The sequence below is a fragment of the Microtus ochrogaster genome, chromosome 6 (genome assembly GCF_000317375.1).
Source record: "Microtus ochrogaster isolate Prairie Vole_2 chromosome 6, MicOch1.0, whole genome shotgun sequence".
Taxonomy (NCBI): Eukaryota; Metazoa; Chordata; class Mammalia; order Rodentia; family Cricetidae; genus Microtus; species Microtus ochrogaster.
In genome coordinates, this window is record NC_022013.1 from 4,147,850 (window position 1) to 4,174,094 (window position 26,245).

At 42.8% G+C, this 26,245-nt stretch overlaps 1 protein-coding gene across 1 annotated transcript in view; it reads left to right on the forward strand.

The window, feature by feature from the left end:
- The window catches only part of Nckap5 (NCK associated protein 5), a 648,901-nt gene that overhangs the window by 2,131 nt on the left and 620,525 nt on the right, over nt 1-26,245 (forward strand). The window contains exon 2 of the mRNA XM_026779774.1: nt 21,981-22,089. Coding sequence (XP_026635575.1) covers nt 21,981-22,089 — 109 coding nt within the window. The remainder of the gene's footprint in view (nt 1-21,980; nt 22,090-26,245) is intronic.

The following is a 26,245-nucleotide window of genomic DNA, read 5'->3' on the forward strand; positions in this document are numbered from 1 at the left end:
CACACACTCACACTGTACATTCATGCATACACACACACACTCACACACACACACTCACACACACACACACTGTACATTCATGCATACACACACACACACACTCACACTGTACATTCATGCATACACACACACACTCACACACACACTCACACACACACTCACACACACACACTGTACATTCATGCATACACACACACACACTCACACTGTACATTCATGCATACACACAGGAAGAATGCATCTAGTTTAAATAAGTTTATATTCTTCGAGAAACAATCTCAAAGTATAGCATGCTGGCTCTGAAGTGACAGGACTGGGACAGTCAAGACAAATATCACCAATCTGAAGACATTTGTCTTACTCTGCCCTTGTTATGTTTAGACCTAAACTTAACAATATAACAGCTAGGAGCCTAATGCAATTTATCTGAAATTAAAATAGAAAGCCCCAAGCAAAAGGCATCTTGTAGATTTATTTGGGAAAATACAAACATTTCCCATGCAGTTGAAAGAAAAACTCCCAGCTGCATGGCCCAGTTGATATAAATACATTTGAAGAACTCTGCAGTTCACATGCAGTAAAAGATGATAAAAGGCCCCTTCAGCCTAGAAAGAGAAATGAAATGGGTAATTTATAGTGGTTTTTTTGGTTTAATTTTAGTTTATGAAAAGTTAATTTAATTTATGAAAAATTCACATTTTTTTGCTCATAAGCGTGATTTTTAAAAAGTGATTGTTAAAGTCTAACTCTGCACATTCGTGTTTCGGGTAACTGAGTGTCAAAGGACTCACACAGGTATAGGGGTGAATAGGAAGCAATTGTACAAGTAGGCTCACGTGTGTGTGTGCGTGTACGCGCGTGTGTGCATGCATTCATGTAGGCCATAGCTTGGCAAGGGGTATCTTTATTTGTGTTTTCCTCCTGATTTTTTGAGACAGGCTCTCACTAAGCCTGAGTTTTGCTGTTTATAGAGCCCCGCCTCTGCATTCAAGTGCTGGGGTCACGGGTGTTTGCTGCCCCATGCCCAGCTTTCTTTCACGTGGATACTGTGGGCTCAGCTCAGGTTCTCCAGCTTGCACCGTATGTGCCTTCCTCACTGGGCCATCTCCTAGCCTGAAAGGAGCAGCTTTCCCCTTCCGTTCTTCCAGAGATTTCCATGCCCAGAAACCTCTCTCAGGTTTTTGATTTCTCCCTTTACCCGAGGATCTGAGAGAGGAGTATTTGTGTCTCTCAATTTCTTTCCTGCAGAGTTTTTGCTGTGCGCCAGTGTGTATTGCGTGTTACAATTAGACCTTATAAATCACTCCAAAGAAAGATGATCTGGGTGAAAGATTACAAAGCAGTGAGCAGTATGTTTCCTCAGTTGTTGAGAGAGGGCCCTTGACGTTCAGCGGACACAGCCTCTAGATCAGCTGGAGGGTTGGCAAAGCATGCCTGAATTCACGGACACCATCCAAGGTGCTCTGTGTGGATCCACGCATACTTTCCTCTCAAGCTCCACCTTCCCTGGACACCCAATAAAGATAAACCATATATGTGAACTCTGTTCGCTTATGTAAAGTGCTGTCTGAGTTATCAGAAGTCCAACAAGTTCCCAGTCCCATGTCCAATAATTATCACAATGTTATATGGAGGTAAGGGATCCAGAACCCTCACACAAAATCAATTTTAGAAATGTTAATAATATATATTATATGTGTGTATAATACATGCAAAGATGTATAATAGAAAAACATACACACATACACATACATCAGTAACCTGAGTGGGTCAGGGGAAGGGATGAGTGATGAAGCCAAAGAGACACTTTAGATACATAAAACCACTAAGAGTTGGAAGAGGCAATTTCCTATCTTCATGAACCTCCTTGGCTCGGGAATTCTGACTCCCAAGCTGTGTCTTGGCCCAAACATTCCAGAGGTAACAAAAAGCACTCTGGCAGACGGTGAGCTGCAGAGTGAGGTCAGAGTCTGGGGCCACTTTGGAAAGGTTTTCCAGGAAATCATTCTATTAAATAATGTTTAAGTTTGCCCAGGCATTTTTAGCATGGCATGGTACGAGGAAAAGTCAGTCACGGGATGTTAACAAGGGCACAGTGGTCACAGTGCGGTCACTAATGTCCCTACGAAGGGAAACTGCGCTGTCTAGCACTGGCTCTGCAGTGTCTTTGAGAAGCATAGACTCCCTGGCTAATCAGAAGCCAAATGTTTTAATCCAGGCCTACTCACTTGGATTATTTGACTCTGTCATATCCCTTTTGATGTAGTAAGGGGCTGAAGATGGGTGGTGGTGAGTAGAATCCTTGTTTGTCTGGCATGGAGCCCTAGGTTCTGCTCCTCACATCACATAAATCTGTGGTAGTGATGTCTGCCTGAAATCCTACAGGAAGCAAAGGCCAGGGAATCACAAGTTCAAGATCAGTCTTAGCTATACAGTGAGCTTCTGACCAGTCTAGGTTGCATGGGTCTTTGTGTCCAAAGAACAATAGACAATGACGAAGAAGAAAGAGACATGAATAGGGTCTGCTGCAGGAGGTAAACCAGGAATTCTGGATGTCACAAATGAGTGCAAGTCTCCGATTTGGATCAGACAGGCACACAGTAATGTGTTTGCTGTAGGGAACATTTGCTCCAACATGACATTGAAAATGGACTCAAAGTCATGCCTATCTGAAACATGCTTTTCTCCCCTCAACTGCTTCAAGTTTTTGTTCCCAGAATAAAAGAAAATTGGTAACCTAGGAAAGTCACCTGATACCTAAAGTTGTCACCTGAGAAGAAATGTTATACATTACTCATTGTGTGTGTGTGTGTGTGTGTGTGTGTGTGTGTGTGCGCGCGCCCGTGTATAGGAATGTATGAGAGTGCATGTGCCCACAAGTGCACAAGGGACTGCCAAAAATCAACATCAGGTGCTTCCCACCATCTCTCCCCACTAAGTCTATTTGTTGAGACAAAATCCCTCCCTGAACTTGGAATTGGGCTGGCTGACCCCAGAGCTCAGCAGCCCTATTGACACCCCTCCACCTAGTGCTGGCTTATAGGTGTGTGCGCCCACTCCTGGCTCCTGTGTTGTTGGGGGTCTGAAGTCAGGTCCTCATGCAATAGTCATATTGCAGGATCATTTCTCCAGTCCCAGCTCCTTCAGGTCATTGTAACATCCCACAAAAGATCAGCTTACCAAATAACTATACAGAGAAGTCTGAGTTCCGAGGGTGACTAGCAAAACCAAACATCTATAGAACAGGAGGAAGGGGCTGGGTGTCACAGTGAAAATCTCAAAAGTCTCTGTCTATGACCCTGTCTCTCCTGACTTCTTTACCTTCACCCATTACCCCTGTGGACACATGATTTCTTACTAGTCTCCATACTGAAATCAGTAAGTCCTATCCATTTGTCAAAGATCACCCCAAGTTTCTTTCTCCCCATCTTTCATATGGATTCCTCAGCATATCTGGGTTCCCATCCTGTCAACCTTGAGACTATATTATGTGTGGAGAGATATCATTTTAAAACTCCAGAATTATCCCCTATATCTTAATTTGTATTTCTCAGATATTGTCAGTGCCATGAAGCAATGGCCAAGGTAGCGCTGGATGCAGCAGGTGTCCAGCTAACAATCTCTATGTGGTACTCTCCCTGGCCAGATTGTATCAGGATTGTTTGTTTCCATCATCAGTTCTGAACACTGCAAACCTGAAGGCCTGCTGTTTGCCACCAAAACCTGACTAGTTGGCCATTTGGCTCCAGGGATCTGCCTGTCTCTGAACCACAATGCTATGATTATAAGCATGCGTTCTCATGGCATCTTTTTATTATATGGCTGTAGGAGATTGAACTCATGTTCTTATGCTTACCATACAACCATTGTCCTGGCTGAGCTATTTTAACCTGTCGAGTGAGTGTTGAAGGAGAGAAATCGTAGCACTAAGTTATGCTCTGACAATGGGGTGTGAAGTAGGATTTCCCAAGTATTATCATTTATCATAGAGAAAGATACTCTTGAGGCAGGACTGTCAAAGTGAAACCTGAGTGACCACCTTTCAGTTCAGCACAGAAGGAAGTCTGAATGACCCTGATAGTGCGTGCTGTAACACCCATCTTGCTGGCCAGGGAAATGGCCCAGTAAAGAGGGCTAGTTGTGTGTATAGTGTACTCACATTCAGTGATTCACAGTTTTCTGGAACTCCAGCTCTTGATCTCTCTCACACTCTCTTCTGGCTTCTATGGACATGCGCGTGTTTTTTCATGCCCATGTGTGTGCACACACAAATAATAAAAAGAAAAATAAGTCTTTAAAAACTAGCAAATTTTCTTCTACCATCTGCCCATAATGTTGCCATTATGGACTATATGTGTATCTGCTCTATCTTATCTGTGCCATTTGTGTGTGTGTGTGTGTGTGTGTGTGTGTGTGTGTGTGTGTACATATATGTGTGCATGTGCTCGTGGGTATGCTTGCATATCAGAGATTGATGCTGGTTATCTTCTGAAGTAATTTCCCCCTTAACTTTTTGAGATAGTCTCTCATTGAAGCTGTAACCCTGTGATTCTGTTAAGTGCTGTGGGCAGCCTCCAGGGGTTCTCTTTCTGTTCCCCAAGCGCTGAGAGTCCAGGCAATTAGTGCTACACATGGCTTTTTAAATGGGGGTTTCAGGCCGGATCGCAGGTCCCCACGCTCACACTGTAAGCATTTCCAAGCAGAGCCATCTCAGCAGGCCTTCTGAAGACGTAAACCCTAGACGTTAAATGCTACCCTTCCAGCTTCACTTCCCAAAGGCCCCACTGTAGACTTCTTCCCTGGCGCAGCAGCTCACTGCTCTGACCCGCCTGAATCACGGCCACTGATGGACAGCTCCGGTTGGTCGGTTTCCTTTTCCTGTTGTTTGTTTATTTTTCTAGACAGGGTTTCACTGTGTAGCCCTGGCTGTCCTGGGACTACCTCTATAGACCAGGTTGACCTTGAACACACAGAGATCTACCTGCCTCTGCCTCCTGAGTGCACCACCACCACCAGGAATCTTTTGCTGTTGTTACGGTTGTGGTGCTCAAGATGACCGGAGGACTTCCCACATGCTAGGCAAACATTTTGACCACTGCACCATGAGCCAGCACTTTGGTTCTAGTGTTAGCACGTGTGGTTGTGACATAAGTATGATGTATTTTGTTATGGCCAGATGACAGGTCCAGTTTTCGCCACCCTGTAAGAGAAGCTTATTATTCTAACTTCATGATTTTTCTCCCAGTGGCACTAATCGCTAATAACCTTTAGGCAAAATACCTAAAATTCCAGCCTGACTCACACATATCCAATTACTCTCTTGTGGACGCCAAAAATATAAATCCTTATTTCAAGAAAGGGCAGGGGTGTTTTAAATTTAGAAAAATCCATTTCCACCCTAATCCTCCTTGTAAATTGCCTGGTCCTTTTATATTTTCATGTCTTCATTTCTCCAAAGCCAAGGCTTTATTTTGTGGGTAAGAGTTCACATTGGCGTTAATAAAGACGAGGAAATCGGCATGCTTCATGTCATTAGAACTTGGTTGGCAGATTCGCTGGCCTTCCAGGGGAAAAAAAAGTAGTAAATTTTAGAATGTTACTGAAAGGAACAGTTACTAATTGAGCATTTCCTGGCCCAGTGTTCAGGAATCGCGGGAGGATGAGTGCTCCTCTAATGTAGTATTTATCTAGAGAGAACAGAAGATTCTGCTGGGGGCGGAGGGTTGAGCTGGGCCTTTGTGGGGATGTGCTATTGTAATCCACGTTTAAACTCTTCCAGTTCTCACCCTGTGAGTACAAACATCTCCATGGCACTATAGAGGGCATTTTCCCCACAGCCGGAAAGCAGAATAGTTCTCTCGGTCCTTCTAATTATAAAGTTGATATTTGAAATCATTTTTATTGTTGGCCAGCAGTGAAACATAACTCTGTGAAGCTGGCCTTCTGGGCTGGAGAGATGATGGCTCAGTGGTTAAGAGCACACACTGCTCTTTCAGAAGACCTGAACTCGGTTGCCAGCACCCATATCAGGCAGATCACACCTTGTAACTCCAGCTCTAATGTTCCCTTCTGGCTTCCATGGGCACCAACACACACATATACACATGAACACACACACACATAAGTAATAAAAACTTAGTTTAAAAAACCTAGTTTCTTAAATATGTTTTTAATTGAAATAGAATTATATTACTTTCCCCCTCACTCTTTGTTTAGTGATGGGACCCCACATTGATGGTAGCATGTTCATTGATATTGGTATTGTTCTGGTCTTGTTTATGCCGTTATTTCTAGGAAAGACTGTTTCATAACTGACTTCCTGGTATTCTGGTTCTTTAAATCTTTTTCTCCCCTGTTCCATGATGTTCTCTGAGTTGTTGGTGCAGGAGCAGCGATGAAGATGTACCTTTTGGGAATGGGGCTCCTCATGATCCTTTGATCTCTGCATTGTGTCTAGTTGTAGTTTTTAGATGCTCTCCATTTGCTGTAAAGAGAGGCTTCTTTGGTAAGGGGTGGTGGCTACGCTTACCTGTGGGTATAAGAATGTAGTAAGGAATAATTCCTTTTTCAAATCTTGCCTTTATCTTCGTCGTGGTGATGAAGACTATGAGGTAAACACAGTGTAGATTATTTTTCCTAGAAAATATTGCTAGTTGTTAGAGCACATTGTTTAACTGGGGCTATTAATAGAAGCAGGCATCCTAAGATTTTCATAGAGAAGATGTGAGTTAAGCTTTGGAGGCAATAGCTCATCAGCTTCTCAGCAAGAAACACATGGAGGGAGGTTAGCTTGGGAAGTCTGGGAAGATTTGGGTAACTAGATAACATAGTTGTAACTAGATAACTTTTATGTAAGTATGCGTGTTTAAGTATGAATGTACATATGTGTATGTATATTTAAGTGTGAATGTCTATGTGTGGATGTTTATGTGTATGTGTTCAAGTGTGCCTGAATGCATGCATAGGGTGTAAGCCAGGGGTCAAAGTTTGGTGTTGGGTGTCTTTCTCAATCATTTTCCAGTTTATGTTTTTGAGGCAGAGTCTTTCAATAGCCTAGATTTACCTATTCAGATAGGCTTGCTGGCCAGTGAGCCTCAGAGATCTGTGTGTCTCCATTTCTCTGGCACTGGGTTTACTTTTGTGTCCTGACACATTGAACTTTTTACATAATGATTCTGGGATCTAATTCCAGTCCTCAGGCTTGAAGCCTTTTTCTGATTGAGCCATCTTCCCAGTGTCCTTCCTGGGATGTCCACAATCAGATTTAATATAAAGGTTGTCTGACACTTCTGAACAGATGAAATCTTTCAATAAGCGCATACAGCTAGGCAGATATACTCCATGAGGGGCTGGGAACCATGTGTCACACATAGAGAAGTAATGGCAGCTTCTGCTGCCGTGTAGTGAGGAGAGTTTGGAATTGCTGCGTTGACGTCGTGTGTTGACAGAAAAACCATAAAAGGTTCACAGATTCAGGCGGTCTGGAGAATTCTTGTTTCTTATCTGAGCAATCCAAGGAGACAAGCGTACCAGCCTCTTGATGCAGACTTCCTCGTGGGATTGTGGAGATCTGAGGCTACCTCAAAGTTAGGAGGAGAAGACGTCCCTCATGCCTCCCTGTGAGAATAGGAAATGTTACAGTTGTCGTAGTTAATGTGTAGTCAAAGTATGGCGTGTGGGTGCTTGATTGTCTGTGCATGCATGTGTGGGCCAGAGATTAGCATCTTGTATCCGTGAGACTCCATCAAATTTATTTATTAAGAATTTATGAATTTACTCATTTACTAATTTTTTGAGGCATTGCCTCACGGAAGAAGAGCCCCAGGGATCTTTCTAATTCTTCCTTACCATCCCTAAGATCACAAGTGTGCAGGGCTGTGCCAGGCTTTTAAATGTGAGTGCAGGGGATCTGAACTCTTGACCTTCTGCTTAAGTAGCAAACACTTTGTATTCATTGCGTCATTTTGTCAGCCCAAATGACTTGATCCTTGAATGTCCATTTCTGAACCTTGTCCAACAACCTCACTGGAACCTCACATACTATGGTGTTTGGAAATTTTTCCTAAATGGAAGTAAGACTTTCCAGGGAGCACCTTGGCCACCTACCATTTCTGTGTCTGACCGTGTTGGCCACACCACAACTCTTTGATGTCAACTTCAAACTCCCATAGCATGACCACACATAACCATTTTTACTCATTACTTGTGATGGACCTGTTATTAATTTAGATGGGCCACTTAGATCTATTTCTGTCTCTAGCTTCTCCTAGCTCTGGTTGGATAATGAGCTCTATCAACTTAATCCTACTCTGTGGGGCAGAGCGTCATTGTGTTTTCTCTAAATACAGTCAAGCTGACATTCTCACCCCTAATTAGGCATGTTAGAGTGTCCCAGGAGATCCCACATGTACCTACTCATCTTTACAGTGATGGGTGCCCCCCCTTCACTTCCTAAGAGTAGAAGAGACACAGGGATAACACTGGACTCACTCACCTCTCTTTGATTTTAGTTTTAGTCTTTGAAAGCTCTGAGTACATTCAGTCTTTTTCCAAATTACATTTACTTATTTTGTGATGTGTGTGTGTGTGTGTGTGTGTGTGTGTGGTGTGTATGCAATGTGCAAATGCCACCCCGTCTATTTGTGGAGGTCTGATGACAACCTATAGTAGAAGATTCTCTACTTCCACTGTGTGGGTCCCAGAGATCCAAGCCAGGTTATCAGGATTGGTGGCGAGTGCCCTTACCTACTGAGCCCTCCCACTGGCTCATTGTCCAGTCTTGATTCTGCCACTTTGTAACAACTGAGAAATCATTTGTTCACTGGGCCCTGCAGGAAGAAAGAAAATAAAAGGCAGAAATTAGACAGTTAAGTTCTGATCTTTTGAAATTTTGGAAATTTGAGGATGTTTAAACTCTGGGGCATACATTGTAAGTTTACAATAATAAACAGTCAAGAAACCATTAAAAATTGTGCTTAATAATTTAAGAAAACAAGAGGTAGTTTTGTAAGTAAAATCATTGAGTGAACCATGCTCTAAAATGCGCCACTGCACTGATATTGCTCAGTAGGGAAAACATCTCTGTTTAATTAATTTCTGAAAAATCTGATTTGATTTTGCTATGATGGAGATAGAAGTCAGGGCATTGTGCATGCCAGGCAAGGGCTCTACCATTGAGACATACGTCCCACCCAGAGACGTATGTCTCTTTCCATGCTGTTAGGATTTCTGTGTAGGTAAATGTTCCATGCTGAGCACAGTGTCCTCTCATCTGGCTGCCTTCAGCCTCACCTTCCTCTCCCCACCCTCTCCCAAGGACTCCCTTGTTTCCTTAGACAATTCTGCTTCCATTTTTATTTAATATATACACATTTTATTTGAGTATACAAGATGTAGGAAACACAAAGAAGAAAACCATAAATTATTTATCGACCTTAGATTGTCTTAATTTCCTTACAATGATGATTTCATTTCCCCTGAAATGACAGAGCTTCATTCTTCGTAGCTGAGAAAAATCTGTTGTGTATATAAACCACCCTTTCGTTATTGACTCCTTTGTTGCTGGGCACCCAGTTTGGTGCCATAGCTTACTTGTTATGAACAGTGCTGAAGTGAACACTGGTGTGTGTGTGTGTGTGTGTGTGTGTGTGTGTGTGTGTGTGTGTACCTCTGTGATGTGTTGACTAATGGCGCTTGGGGAAATGCTTGGAAGAGTGGAGCTGGTCATGTGGAAGGTCCGTTTCTATTCCTTTGAGAAACATCCTTGTTGATTTGCTCGTTTCCACGGTAACTTTTTTAGTTTTATTTTAAAGAAGCATCTCTTCTGCAGCCCCTAGCTGGTCACCCTTATCCTTGATCCTGACTGCACATGCTGTTTTCATGGCATTCTCCCCTTCATTTCTCCCTGCTGTGCTGCACCTATGTGCATCCTGAGCTCCTTCTGGTTGTGTTGTGTGTCTGTTTCACTTCCTTCTCTGCTGCTGTGATAAGACACCATGACCTAGGCAGCTAACAGAAGAAACGGTTTATTGGGGTTCTGCAGTTTCAGAGGGTGAGACCATACCCAGCATGGTGTAGAGCATAGAGGCAGGCAGGCATGGTGCTGGAGCAGTAACTGAGAGCATACATCTCATTTACAAGCAGGGGACACAGAGATGGAAAGAGAAAGCTCGCCAGAAATGGTGTGGCCTTTTGAAATGTCAAAGTCACCCTCAGTGACACATCTTCTCCAAAAATGTCACACTTCCTAATTCTTCTCAAACAGTTCCACCAGCTGGCCATACATCAATTGTTTAAACATATGAGCCAGGGGTAGTGGTGGTGGTGGTGGTGGATTCTCATTCAAGCCAACACAGTATCTATAGAAAGGGCAGCATCAAGTGTCTTTCCCAGTTTTAGGTTTGTAGATATGGTCTCTCACTGAACCTGAAGCTCTCCGATTTGATTTGACTGACTGATAAGCAAGGCCCAGTTAGCCTCCTGTCTCACCTGCCCAGGCACACGCACTTGCATCTAGCTTTATATGTGGTGCAGGAGGATCAAACTTGGCTCCTCATGCTTTTCAGGCAAGCACCTGACCAATGGAGTCATCTCTCCAGCCCCAAAATCAGCAGTTCTTGAGACATGAGTTTCCTCTGAAGCCGAAGTCATAGAGAGTTCACTGTGAACAGGGCTTTCAGACAAGCAACATGAAGAAGAAATGAGCCTTTCTTTAAGACTTTCCAAATAGGAGGTTGTTAGTCATCATAGGGAAACCTAGCCTCTCCTGCTAGGCTGACACAGCATAAAAACAGCACCAATTCTCTGGATACTTAGAATTTATCTCTTAAAAGGTAGTCCCGTTACAGTGAAGTTCTCCAGTGTCTAGTTTCTTAGTTCTTTGCGTCTCTTCTGGGTAACTCTAAGAATTTTATTCTTCTCATAGGAAATTCTGAGTTGTATACACCTTTATTTGCTGCAAGTGTGGGCTATGTGCATGTGTTTATGTATGTTCCCATACATGTTGGCGCATGGGTGCATGCGTGTGCATTTGTGTGGAATCTGAAAGCTGACAACATGAGTCTTCCCCCATAGCTCTTTACCTTCATTGAGGCAGAATCTCTCAGTTGAATCAGAGATCACCCATGTGGCTAGTCTAGCTAACCAGCTCGCTCTGAGGGATAGCGCATGTCTGCCTTCCCAGAAGCAGAAAATTACAAGTGAACACACCCACCTGATGGTTAAGTGGGTGCTGGGAATCAAGAATCTGGTCCTCACACTTGTCGGCAAGCACTTGGCCCTTGCGCCATCTCTCCAGTCTCATCTCCACACCCTCCTGACATTTTAAAGGCCCACTGTTACCTTTCAGAGAGTAATTTGGGATTTTAAGCTTTTGTGAGGACCTACACATTTGGTTAGATTCATAATTCATATAATGGATTCAGAAAATTCACATTTATAGTTTGAGAAAATATACTCTTGCATGCCCAGCAGACAATGTAAGACTATATAAATACCTATAGTGTTAAGAAAGTGACAGGCTATCAGTCCTAAAGGTTTCAATTATGAATGCACAGTGTACAATGAATCTTTGCAATGGTGTTTTTACGGTATTAATTTGCTGATATTTATAATAGCTTATACAAGGGCAATGAACACAGTATTTTAATTATCTGGAAATAATCTTGGTGTAGTTATAGCTAGCCATTCAAGAACTAATTTAGGTTTAATTTTAGAAGTTAATCAGTTAAAATTATGTGCATTCCTTCTATTAAACATGGAGTGTCCGTGATAGCAATAGTTGCGTATGCTTCAGGACAGTGGGTCAGAAACCCAGGGCCTGTTGGACCCATAGCAGGCCCTGAATACTGAGTTATGTCAGAGAGTAAACCGAAACTATGACCCTTGCAGACTGAGTCCCTTGTCTGAAATGCCTGGTGTCACAAGTGCTTTGGCTGTGTAATTTTTAGATTTTGGAACATTTGTATATATAGAACTAGATATGTTGGGGATAGGATCTGAATATGTGTCAGATCCTATCCCCAACATATCTACAAGTTCATGTCTGTTCCAAATACATGTTATAGGCATAACCTGGACATACTGTTAGGACTTTTGCGTGTGTATACATGTGTTCCTGGGTGTGTACTTGTACATATTGAGGTCAGAGACTTTATGACATTTTCATGTTAGTCACAGAAAAATACATCAGGAGGAAATCTCAATACTGAATATCTGTGCCCCAAATCAAGGGCACCCTCATATGTAAAAGAAACACTTCTAAAGCTTAAATGCACATTAAAGCTCACACACTAATAAAGGGAAACTTCAGCACCCCACTCTCACCACTGGACAGGTCAATCAGATAAAAAATAAATGGAGAAATAAGGGAACTAACAGATGTTATGACTCAAATGGACTTAATAGATATCTATAGAATATTCCATCTAAACAGAAAAGAATATACCTTCTTCTTAGCACCTCATGGAGCCTTCTCAAAAATTGATCACATACTAGGTAACAACAGATAACAAAAAAATTGGAATAACACCATGTATTTTATCAGATCACCATGGCTTAAAATTAGAATTCAACAGCAGCACTAATTCCAGAAAGCTCACAAACACATGGAAATTAAACAATGCTCTCCTGAATCATCAATGGGTCAAGGAAGAAGTAAAGGGAGAAATTAAAGACTTCCTAAAATTCAATGAAAATGATCACACAACATACCCAAATTAATGGGACACAGTGAAATCAGTCTTAAGAGGAAAGTTCATAGCACTAAATGCCTACATAAAGAAGCTTGGAAAATCCCACATTAATTAATTAAGAGAACATTTGAAAACTCTAGAACAAAAGAAGTCCCAGGAGGACTAGACAACAGGAAATAATCAAATTGAGTGATGATCAACAAAATAGAACCAAAGAAAACAATACAAAGAATCAATGAGACAAAGAGTTGGTTCTTTGAGAAACAATTGATAAATGGTACTACCTGAAACTAAAAAGCTTCTGTAAAGCAAACGGCAAGGTCAACAAGACAAAATGACAGCCTACAGAATGGGAAAATATCTTCACCAACCCCACATCAAACAGAGGACTGATTTCCAAAATATACAAAGAACTCAAGAAATTCATCAGCAAAAGAACAAATAATTCAATAAAAAATGTAGTACAGACCTAAACAGAGAACTCTAAACAGAGGAATCTAAAATGGCTGAAAAACACTTAAGGAAATGTTCAACATCCTTAGTCATCAGAAAAATGCAAATCAAAACAACTCTGAGATTCCATCTTACATCTGTAAAAATGTCCAAGATCAAAAACACTGATGACAACTTATGTTCTAGAGGTTGTTGGGTAAAGGGAACACTTCTGCATTGCTGGTGGGAGTGCAAGCTGGTATAGCCTCGTTGGATATCAGTGTGGCGATTTCTTATAGTATAAGGAAACAACCTTTCTCAAGGACCAGCAATACCTCTTTTGGGTATATATCAATTGTTTGCTCAACTATGTTCATACCAGCATTGTTTGTTATAGCCAGGACCTGGAAACAAACTAAATGCCCCTCGACCGATAAGGAAAATGTGGTACATTTACACAATGGAGTACTACACAGTAGAAGAAAGTGATGACATCTTGAAATTTGCAGGCAAATGGATGGATCTAGAAAACATCACATTGAGTGAGGTAACCCAGACCAAGGATCATAAATATCATATGTACTCACTCATAAGTGGCTTTTAGACATAAAGCAAAGAAAACCAGCCTACAATTCAGAATCCCTAAGAACCTAGACTACAGCGAGGACCCTAAGAGACACATACATTGATTTAATCTATATGGGAAGTAGAAAAAGACGAGATCTCCTGAGCATGGGGACCATGGGAGAGGGTTGAAGGGGAGGGGAGAGGAAGGGAAGGGAGCAGAGAAAATGTATAGCTCAATAAAATCAATTAAAAAACCCAATTACTCCCTTGAGATTCTTCCACATTATGTGAGTTCAGGCTTGTCAAGTTATCAATTAAAGCTAACTGTTAGTAATGTTACTGAAAACTGGGGCCATGAAATATTTTTGCTTAGGGACTGTAAGCTTCTTAGTTATTAACCTAGCTTAACATAACTTTTCATATACTGTTTGATGAGTAAATGATGGTTGGGCTTGACATATGTTAATAAAGTCCTTGTCTACACAGGCATGAGGACCTGAGGTTGATCCCTCCAGAATCCATGTATGCAAGCCAAACTAGTTACCTTCATCCAAGCACTGGGAGGCAGAGGCATCCATAGGGCTGACCGTCTTGGTGAACTACAGGTTCAGTGAGAGACCTATCTCAAAATTAAGGTGAAGAAGACCCTGGCCTCCACATAGATGCACATCTATCCCCTCCATTGTGTAAACACACACACACACACACTTACATACACACACAGATGTATACACAAATGATGACTAAAATAATATTGACAAACAGCCATTATATTTAAGAATTAATAACAGGACTGGAGACTCTTCTCTGTGTTTAGAGTTAAGAGCACATTTTATCTTGCTGAGGACCCAGGTTTGTTCTTAACACCCCATAGCTGACAATCACCCATAACTCAAGTTACAGGTGATCCTATCCCTATTCTGATTCCTTGGGCAGCAGGCATGTGCATGGTACCCATACATATGTATGTTCAGGCAAAACACTCATTCACACAAAAATAATTTAAAAGGATTAAGAACAGAAAGATGGCGAACTGGGTGTGTTTTCATTTTGTTACCAAATTCCAGGAGGATAACAAGGCCTGGGAGGATAACTAATTAATTGCATTGTAGTTTTAACTTCCTTCTAAACAATAAAACTATAAGTCAGTGGTGTCCCCAGCTGAGGTTGCAGCATGTGGGGAGTTGAGTGGAATCCTGCTCCACTGAAGGCAGAAGGCCTAAGTCACAGCTATAGACTTAGCTCCCCACAAAATCAAATTCCCTAGGAAAGACTAGCTGTGATGAAATGAAGATAGCCATAATAATAATAGAGCACATTCAACAGCCATGCAGGAGATATCCAAGTTAACAATCCCCTTGGCACTTGCTGTAGGAGCAGGCTTTCTTCTGCTGTACCTGCAAATGCTTGCTCATTTGTCCTCGGTTAGGACAGAATAGAAGCTGCCCAGCAAAGACTGCAAAGTGGGTGACCCTTTACCTTCTAATATTTAGAGATGAGCTGTAAGGCCAGAACAAAAGAAAATTCCTGGAAAGTAAAGGTAAGTTTATTCTGTCTGAATATTAGTGTTTAACCAACAGCTTGAGTTAAAGTACCATGTACACAACATTTGAGTCTGAATGTAATTTTCTGACTTGTTATTAAAGGAAGGTCTATAGTGATGTATAAAAATTTGTTTTAACTTTTTTGCCATTTGTTTGTTTGTTTATTTTATATATGTGTGTATGAGTATACACATGGCATGTCACTGTGTGGAGGTCAGAGGAAAACTTGTGGGAATCTCTTTCACCATGTGGGCCCTGGGATTTGAACTCAGGTTCTCGTTGCCAGCAAGCTGTCTCACATACACAACATCTAGCTTGACCTTCTTATCCTATTTATGATAGGATTCCATCATAACTGCTGCTTGAGACATTGGTTCCTGTTACTGAGTTTTGTTGGCATTTTGGGAAATGTCCTTCTTGGTTTGGTTTGTGACTCTGTGATAAACCACTTGGTAGAGCATGTTGAATAACCAAAAGACAGTAGAAATCAGCTAGTGGTTTTATCCTTGTTTCTAATGTGTCATTGAAAGCAAAGGAATACCTTTTTTACAAAGGTATCTTTTTTTTTTTTTTTTTTTTGTTGACAGGGTTTCTCTGTGCAACAGTCTTGGCTGTTCTAGAACTCACTTTGTAGACTAGACTGGCCTTGAACTCACTGAGATCTGCCAGCCTCTGCCTCCCAAGTGGTGGGATTAAAGGCATGTACCACGGCCTGGCCCTTATTTTTAATTATGTTTATATATGCATGTCCTGTGTGGCAGTTCTCATGGAAGGAAAAAGAGGGCATTGGATCAGCTCAAGCTTGTGAGATATCTGAGGTAGGTGCTGGGAACTGAACTCAGGTCCTCTGAGTGCTTTTACTGAGTTCTCTCCAGTCCCAAGAATCACTTTTCACTAGGTTGTCAATGAAGATGCTCATTCTTTTATTCTTATTTATCATTTTTGAATGTGTCTGCGTTGTACAAGTATATGTGTGTGAAGGAGTGCATGCTCTTGCACATGAGTGTGTGGAGCCAGAGGTCAACTCCGGATGATCTCTGGGAGTCAGGTCTCTCCTTGAACTGGCATTCACCCTTTCAGTGAGCCTGGCTGGCTAGTGTTCTCCAGGGTCCTCCTAGTGTTCCTGTTGCAGGCATGGCCTTTCCTCCACCCCGAGCCATCCCACTGGCCTTGCCATTATTTCTGTTGTAACGGGGTTGACGTTCCATAGTGACTCGGAAGGGATACCACCCTCATGTCGAGCCATTCTATAAGGTGCCAGCGGACATCTATTGTGCCAAGCTGGAATTTGATCTTTGCCCCCTCCCTGGTTTTATGCATTTCTACTCAGAATTTTCCCTAGATATTTTGTGTTCTCTGTTGATAGTGAAAATGTTTGCTAAACACAAACCTTAAGACCATATCCATTGGAGTTAGCGAGGATGCCTAAAGACGTTCGTAGTTTAAATTTTTCAACTCTAAATTTCTTTTTTTTTAAATTTATTTATTTATTAAGGATTTCTGCCTCCTCACCTCCACCGCCTCCCATTTCCCTCCCCCTCCCCCGATCAAGTCCCTCTCCCTCATCAGCTTGAAGAGCCATCAGGGTTCCCTGACCTGTGGGAAGTCCAAGGACCGCCCACCTCCATCCAGGTTTAGTAAGTTGAGCATCCAAACTGCCTAGGCTCCCCCAAAGCCAGTATGTGCAGTAGGATCAAAAACCCATTGCCATTGTTCTTGAGGCGATGAAATGAGACAGAGACCCAAATTGGAGCACCGGACAGAAATCTCAAGGTCCAAATCAGGAGCAGAAGGAGGGGGAGCACGAGCAAGGAACTCAGGACCAAGAGGGGTACACCCACACACTGAGACAATGGGGATGTTCTATCGGGAATCCACCAAGGCCAGCTGGCCTGGGTCTGAAAAAGCATGGGATAAAACCGGACTTGCTCAACTCTAAATTTCACTGAGTTGATTTCACCGCTGATTTATGCCATTTTTCCCGGCATGCTAGTACCTCCTCTGAAAAGAGTTTTTATATTTCTTCCATTCCTATTCCTTTGTCTGGTATAACTCATTTACTCTGGTTCTAATTAAACATTCCCTACTTAAAAAATTTGGGAGAACCCTGGACTTACCTGTGAATGAATCAAGTGTGCCAAATGTGTCCCTGTGTGAGTGAGGTGCTGGGGTCTGTGTTTGTGTGTGTTTGTGTATGAGTGTGTGTGAATGAACTTTAATATAAACCACGTTAAGAAAACATACACAAACTCCTATCTTCTTGTATTTTCATTTGAGTGTTAAATTTTTTCAACATTTCACATGTCTATGCAGAGAAATATTCATTTTTCATTTGAGTTATTAATTTGTCCTGTTATACCAATGGATTGATGAACAGAAACAACACGTGTGCTCCTAGATTGAATACCACTTTCCTACAGTGTGGTTGAGATGCAGCTACACTGTTGAGCTCTTCCTTTCACATGGATGTCAACCTATAATTATCGTTCCTAGATATTGGGTTAAATTGTAACTTGTGCTTGATTAATAAAAGAAATAAGTATAGGAGCTGGGGAAATGGCTCTAGTGGCTAAGATCAATGGCTGCCCTTGCTGAGGACATGGGTTTGATTCTCAGCACCCACATAGTGGCTCATAATTGTCTGACTCCAGTTCCTGGAGATCTATGCCCTCTTCTGGTCCCCTCGGGTACTAGACATGGATGAGGTACACATATACATGTGCAGACAAATATTTTTGCACATAAAATAAAAATACACCCCAAAGGAAGTAGAATGTTTTCCTTTCTGTTGCTGAGGAACAGGCGAGGAGCCTTGGGAGTGCTCTGTTGGGTGGGTTAAGGTGCTGGGTCTAGTGATAGTTTAAGGGCCAGGGTATTCCTCTTTCTCCAGCCCAAATAACTTGAGACTGTGTCATTCAGGGGCAGGCAGAGCCTGCCTCCCCAGGGGCAGGGATTTTAAATCAGCAACTCAGTCTGTTTCATTGTTCAGGGTTCTGTGCTCATGAGATTGGTCTAATTACATTTTTATTTTAGGATGATAATACTCACGACCTGTTTTTAGATTTATGCCATCGAGTTGTTAATTCTGAAATAGTTTTAATATTTTAAAAACTATGTTATAGCTTTAATTTTGTGGTCTTCTTGTATTCTTTGCATATTGATTTCACTTAGTGAAATTTATTTAACTCGATGTGTTTGATCGATCCTGAATCGGTGCCTCGTGTTCTCTTTATTAGACTGATTTTTTCTTTTTTCTGTGTTCAAATATTCTCTTTAGAAATTTGCCTTGAGATTTAAGCATTAATTTTCAGCTTTGTTTGACTTATAGAGTATACATTGAAATTACTAATTTTCCTCGGTATCTACTGTATTTCCATCTAAAATTGGTATTTGAAGACAGGTTGTTTAAATGTTTTTAACTTCTTTATGAGTAGTTATTGATTCCTTTTTATTAGTGTATTTTTCTTCGCTTTTTTTGAGAAAATTCTCAAATGTACAGAAAAATTGGAAGACCAGATTAATAGGATGCTGTTCTTCCCACAGTTTAAAATCAACAAATGTTTAACATTTGTTAAAAATAAATAAATGTTTATTCATGATTGTGTTGTTGTGGATTGCATGATTCCATTGGTGAATTTATTGGTTGAATTCTATGCCATGTCTGATGTGTAGGTAGATTTGCATCCTATCAAAAATTTCAAGAGAAAACATTCTCCAAGGTAACATTTTTGATTTACATACATTTTCCAAAATGAGTAGTAGAAACAATTACTTATGGCCTTGGAAGATAAGGGCCAGTTAATTTATAATCATAGTATTTTTATTCCCTAGTAAAATAAAAACTTCATGTCATACATCTCTAGTCTTATTTAGAATTGTTAATTGTTCCCAAAATATACTTCATAGCTGTCTGTTTTACAGGAAGACCCGCCCTCTTCAGTCAGTTGCCCTTGGTTACAGCAGATCCCTCCATCTACTTAGATGAATCTGCCTATTTCACCTCAAGACACAGAGTTGACAAGGCTGGGACCTTCTGAGTCCTGTCCATGCCTCTGTGTTGTGTCTGCTCGTTTCCTCTCTTTCTCCACCTGCTCGCTTCTCCATAAGAAGAAGTTAGTACAATAGCTCTGCTTAGATAAATTAAATGTAATGTTGGCCTGGATTATCTCCCCTTCCCTGCCCCTCCCCTCTGTATGTATATATGTGCATGGATGTTTGGTAAGGCCCATCTGCAAGGTCAGAGGTCAGCTTTCAGGGGTCAGGTCTCAGCGATCAAACTTAGGTCCTCAATTTTGGTAGCGAGTGTCTTCACCCACTGACACATCTAACTGATAGTTGAACATGCTCCCCCCCAAAAAAAAGAAGTTAGATTTTTTCTTTGTTCTTCTCATATCCATTTTATGCAGCAAGTAAGATTCCTTCCTTGTCTAGTGTAATCATCTTCCTTACAGTTAACAAAAAACGATGAGGCAATGATGATGGTGGGATTCGAATAGTGTACCTCTCCACTGTTTTGCTTAATGCCTTTTGCGTTTGTTTGGATCAGTAATTTCATTGCGGGCAGAGTAGTGATGTAAGCTGTTCCCAGTTAGAGTGTGTGTTCATGTGTGTGTGTGTGTGTGTGTGTGTACTCTCACGCACAGGTGTAATACAAGTGTAATCTGTAATCCCAGCAAGATGGGAGGCAGAAACAGGAGAGCCCCTGAAAGCTCATGGGCATGCTGGCCTGGTGCACGCAGTAATGAACAACAGAGACCCTCTTGCAAACAAGATGGAGGGCAAGAATCGATATGATACCTCAGTCTCTCCTCTCCCCTCCATACACACTTCATGGCGTATGCTCCTGTACTCGCAAATATATACACGCATGTATATCATACATGCACAAACAAACACATGTACAGAGATTCAAAATAGGGAATATTAGGAAAATAGTCTTAACAGGAAACCAGTCCTTGCCGATCACTTTCTTACAGTGTCCACTGTTTCAGAGGGTCACACTGGAAATGCACTTTGCTCAGGAATGATGTTTGCCATCAATATTCGCTGAGTTGCGTAGCACCGTGGTAAGCACCACTGGGCTATAATAAAAAGAGCAGAAGACGCAGCCTGTGCCCAGATAAGTGGGTGGGTCCTTAATGTAGTGTGCACATATTTTACCAGTCCAGTATCGAGCAAGAGAATGACTTGGACATTAATTTAAAACTCTATTCAATTTTCACAGTTAAGTATATTTATTTTTTTCCTAGCTATTGTACTTCTATGAATGGCTTAATTTTTCTTTCTTTTCAACTTTTCCACTGGTGGTTTCTTTACCCATCAAGTGATTTCTCCAACAAACTTTGTCATTCCAGGTAATTGAATGTTTCCCAGAACTTGAAATAAATATACAAAATGAGGTATAATCCCTCTGCTTAGATTCTTTTATGCTTCATGACTTTTTATGTGTCTCTGGGAATACTATTATTTTTTTATTAGACTTAAAAGGAAAAAAATAACTCTTGGGGTAATCCACGCGTCTATCAGCCAGCACAAATATATGTGCTTATACTAAAGTATAATACAGAGGATATTATTGGAAAGTATACCTCATTCCTCCAAAAGGAGAAACTATTAGGCTTGTGAAATCCTCATCTTAGAAGTCGTTATTTGCTAATAAAACAACATTTCCTGGAAAGTATCATTTTCATGAGAAAATGGAAATTTATGAGAATTCTCCTAAGACAAAATGAGTCTCAACTGAGTCCAACATTTTCTTGCCCCAAGTGGATTTCCCTTTCTCTCCAGAAATGCCAGCAAAAGGCAACCAGTGGGCATATTCGCCAACTATACCCAGATCTTCTTCTGACATATGCTCTGCTTCCAAACGGACTTGGGGATGACTTTGGACACCGGACCTGTGACTGTTGGGTCCAGCTCTTACCTGCCAGTTAACAGTCCTTTAATAGCTGTGCCAGCCTATGGGGCAGCTCCATGATAAGATTAGGGGACCTGTTTGTTTCGCTCAGTAGTAAAAATTTGTTCCACCCAGACAGGACTAGGAGTGGGGACGCAGAGGGAGCTAGTGGCTGATGGAATGGATCCCCGCCCCCTTCTTCTTTTTACTGGAAACTGGGAAGTGAATGCGAGGGTTCCCCTTCTATATAGCCACTTCTCCTTTCAGTTCCTTGCTTTGGGGCAGACAGTCAAAGCTTCAAGCCCCCTCTCTGGGCATTCAGAGCCTTCCATCTCCCCTCTCCACTGCATCCCTTCTTTCTCCCTCCCAAGGAGGGTCCCCAACTCTAACTCCAGGCAGAGATTGGTGGAACCATTGGGTTGAAACTGATTGTGACAGCACCAGATGGGCTGGATTTGACAGGGTGGATTCTGAGCAGCTTCTGAGTGGGGGGCGGGGCGGGGAGGGAAAGGGTGGGGGTGGGAACCCAAGGGCCAGAGCGGACCCATAGGAGTGCGCTGTGCCTGCTGCTGCTGCTGCTGCTTGCCTGGCTTACCACGGACTTGGGGCTCGGGGTGGGGGGTGGGGGGCATCTCTTTAGCGCGAGATTCCCAGGGAAGTGACACTGCGGTCCCCAGGCGGAGCAAGAGAGAAAGGTCCTGTGGCCCAGATTGTGCTGGGACACCGGGAGGCAGGCGCGAGCTGGGGACGGGAGGCGTGCGACACAACAAAAGCCTAGGTGCCTGGGCTGTGGAGCACGCGCGCGCCGACAGGCTTGACATGGCAAGTTTGTCAACTGTGGGGTTCCAGGCCAGCGCCTTGCTTCCCCCCAAGTGACGGCACTGCAGGGTCTGTCCCCCAAGGCGGGCAGCCCCCACCGCGACCTGAGCCCCCTGCAAAATGGTTCCCCGCAGGCCAGGTAAGAGGACGCCAGCTCCCTGCACCCTCCCAGGCATGTCCCCAGAGCTGTTTCTTATTCTCCATTCCCCGGGTATCCTCTAGTGCCTGCCGATCTGGTTGCTTTTAAACATTCAGTTCCTTCTTGGTCCACCTCTGCCCCCTGTCGCTGATGACACTGTCACCCTCCCTGAATCGCTTATAGAATCCCAGAGGGGGTGGGGTAGGATTTCTGGGAGGTGGCACTAGGTTGAAGAATCTTTCTGCCTAGAAAGTCAGCTCCAGGACAATCAAGGCAGGATGTACAGGGATTTAGTATTCACCATCTATCCCTATGCTCCCCAAGTCCCGCATCTCGCACTTCCCTTTCCACCTGTGGGACCTTGCTTTGTGCTAGAAGCGCTCATGGAAACATGCACACGTGCTCAGTGTTCCCCGCACGCAGGCTCGCTTGCTTGGTGGACTTTTCTTAATGGTAAGGAGAGGAGGACGGGGTCTGAAGTAGCATGGCCTCCCAGGCATCCAGGATCTCCTACATCTGTCTGTAGCCTGGTCTCCACTATAGTGATCAGATAGGAGAATATTTGGGGCGGGGGAGGCTGCTGATTTAGGACACTGTACCCCTTCAGTCAATTATCTCTCTGGCTATGCCCTTTCTTCTTCCTAAGATGCTGCATTGATGGTTTTCCTCTCCTGGAAAGTCAGTGTCCTGGGGCACAAGAGAACTTTAAGGTCAGCAACCAGGACCACCACCAAAAGCCTTGCCCCAGCAGCGGGTGAGGGACCACAGGGTTTCCTGTCCTGTTGCTCTGTTCTTATGCATCAGGTCCCTGTCCTGGTATGTCAGGCTCAGGGCCTTTTTCTCACCCTTCAGGTGCTCCCCACTTCAGTGCAGGCTCCGCCCAGCTGAATCCGAGTGTGTGCCCTGTTGCTACCAGCAACTGCCTATGCCTCATAAGCTTCTTAATTCTGATTGATGGGCAGAAATACAATATCATTTTGGAGGGAAGCTGAGTTGCATACTGCCTGGCATGGGAGGCAGACCCTCCTCGAGCCCATGCCCATGCCCACGCCCACCTCAGTCCTTAGAGGAAAGGGACTGTTGGGATATCCTCATTAAACACAGGTGACCACCTGGAATTTCCTTGATCCTTGTGGCTTTTGCCAATTTGGCTCAAGCCTTATGCATGGCTTATTGCTAGTGCCTTTAATTTTTGTTCTCCCCCTCCTAAACCTATTTCCAAAACAGATCTCCCTTACAGCAGTATCTGGAGGAACTATTCTTGTAAATGTTTACAAGATAATTTTGTAAAAGTAAGTTTCATACCTGTAACCTCTGCTTTACTTCCTTTATGTGTCTGTGTGTGCAGGAGAGCACATGGATGCACAGGCGCATAGAGGTCAGACAAGAGCCTTGCTGTAAGTGCTCGCCTGGCCTGTCCCAGCCTACCCTTTCGCTGTCGCCAGGGACACAGGATTCTGAGGACACTTCAGGTCCTCAGCCTTTCGAGGAAGCGCTTTATTCTTCTTACCACCTTTTTTGTCCACGCCCTCTCTCTCCCTGTAACTCCTTCCTCTTAAGACACTGAGGTGAACCTTCCTCGTCCTAGGAAGTATCCTTTGGGGAAATAAAAAAAGAAAACAATCTTTTTATGCTACAGTTTGTGACTTTCATTCTAAACCCAAACCACAGCGCCCCTCTGTGTGGCAGCAGAGAACAGGTTTTCTGGACTGGGGTAAATCCTTGACCCATTGTCCTCCTCTCCCTGAAGTGTGTGCAGAGGGTTTCCTTCTTGCTGAAGCTATCTTTAGAAGAGTATTTCATTCTTCACCTCTTTCCAGCTCTCTACTATTTTTGGCAGAATCTTTTCATTATCTAAACCATCAGTCTTAGCTTTTATTTTATTTTTCCTTGTGTGCATGTTGCTTTGGAAACCCTTGTGGTATTTTTGAATCATTCATTTATTTGTATCAAACAAAACTTCCTGGAAGGGATTCCCAAAACTTGGCACCAGTGTGGACCCTATGGGTGGGCAGGAAGCAGGGAGGGGTTCCAAATGGTTTTGAAGTCACCAGTAAAGCTGGGTACAGCTCTGATGATGAGTATCATAGCGGCATCGTCCATTTGGTTAGGACTTTACAGTCTACAAAGGGCTTCCTCCGGCTTTATCTCTTTAATCCCTGCAGCAGGAATTTTAAATAGTAAGGATTCCTCAGAAAGGGCCCAGTAATGCCCGCCAATCCTGCTTAACCAAAAAGAAGGCGAACACTGGAAATTAAACGGGTAGCTGATGCAGTTTGAAATACATATAATAAACCCAGCAGAAACAGCTCCTGAGCTCAGTTCCCCAACTGCAACTTGAGGAAGGAAGCAGAAGAGCACAAACCCAAACCAAGTGTGCATCTTGTGTGCACAGGACACTCCATCCTGTGCGCTGGTGACCCAGGAAGTACTAGTTCTTGCAGGACACAGCTTCCTGGGGCTCTGGACTCTCCGTGGCCTAGGGTTCAAATTTAGATGCAAGTGTTAGCAGGGGTTGCTAGGAGTCTTAAATTAAGAAAATGAGTAGAGAGTGAGGCAGCTCTCCAGCTACAAAGCATTCTGGGATATCCTCCAGTTTCTAGCATCTCTTTACGTCAGTCATGGAGCAATTTTCTCTACTTGGACATAAAGCAGGGAGAGTTGTGTGCCTCCCCGAGCCTTGAAAATGAAGAAGGTTTCCATCATGTTTACCCATTACTTTAAAACTAGAGGGCCTCTCATCGGCAGTTTGTGCTCTTTTATAATATATAGAGGGTAGACAGAAGCCCACCTTATGGTTTGTTCTTTCTCTAGGCTCCTTCACTAGAGGACAACCTTCTGTAATGTACTGTGAATATCCCTTAGAACTTTCCTCCAAAAAATAGTTTCTAGAGTGCCAGCCTGAAGTCACGGTTTTGGTTGGTGTTTTTCGGTTGGTATTGGATATCAAGCTACTCTTATGTATTATTCTGTACGGTTTTATACAAAACAATTTTGGGCCGAATAATTTCTTGCTAGGGGCTGTCTGGTATGAAGAATATTACCTATACCAAGAAACTGTTTTTGTTTTTGCAACAACATCTCCTGCAGCCCAGGCTGGCTCTAAACTGGCTTTGTAGTTACAGATGATTTTGAACTTCTGACACCCCCCTCCATCTCTCCAGTGTTGGGATTAAGGACATGCACCACCATGCCCAGTTTTTATGCACTGGTAAGGGTGGAACCTAGGGCTTCCTACATGTTGGGCAAGCACACTACCAACCAACCAAGCTGCATCCCCAGTCCTTCTGTCATTTATCATTAATGTAATTTGGGGAGGGATGTCTCTATAAAAAATGAAAAAGTTTATGCTCTTTTGTAAGTTCTTAAGGGTTTAAAAAGTTACGTAAGTAAAGGACTTAAACCTTAAACTAGTTCCTAACACATAAGAAAATCAACTGCCATGGGTATGGCCTTTTGTGTCTTCTTTGTTCTTGTGCCATCTCTCCTTTTATCTTTATTATTTATTTATTTATTTATTTATTTAGATTTATGTCTCTTCCCCGACACTGCCTTCCCATTTCCCTCCTCCTCCCCCAGTCAAGTCCCCCTCCCTCGTCAGCCCAAAGAGCAATCAGGGTTCCCTGCCCTGTGGGAAGTCCAAAGACCACCCACCTCCATCCAGGTCTAGTAAGGTGAACATCCAAACTGCCCAGGCTCCCACAAAGCCAGTACGAGCAGTAGGATCAGAAACCCATTGCCATTGATCTTGAGTTCTCAGTAGTCCTCATTGTCCGCTATGTTCAGCGAGTCTGGTTTTATCCCAGGCTTTTTCAGACCCAGGCTAGATGGCCTTGGTGAGTTCCCAATGACTGGGAGAAGATCTTCACCAACCCCTCAACTGACAAAGGTCTGATCTCCAAAATATATATAGAACTCAGGAAACTAGACTTTAAAATGCTAATTAACCCAATTAAAAAATGGGGCACTGAACTGAACAGAGAATTCTCAACAGAAGAAGTTCAAATGGCCAAAAGACACTTAAGGTCATGCTCAACTTCCTTAGCGATCAGGGAAATGCAAATCAAGACAACTTTAAGATACCATCTTACACCTGTCAGAATGGCTAAAATAAAAAACACCAATGATAGCCTTTGCTGGAGAGGTTGTGGAGAAA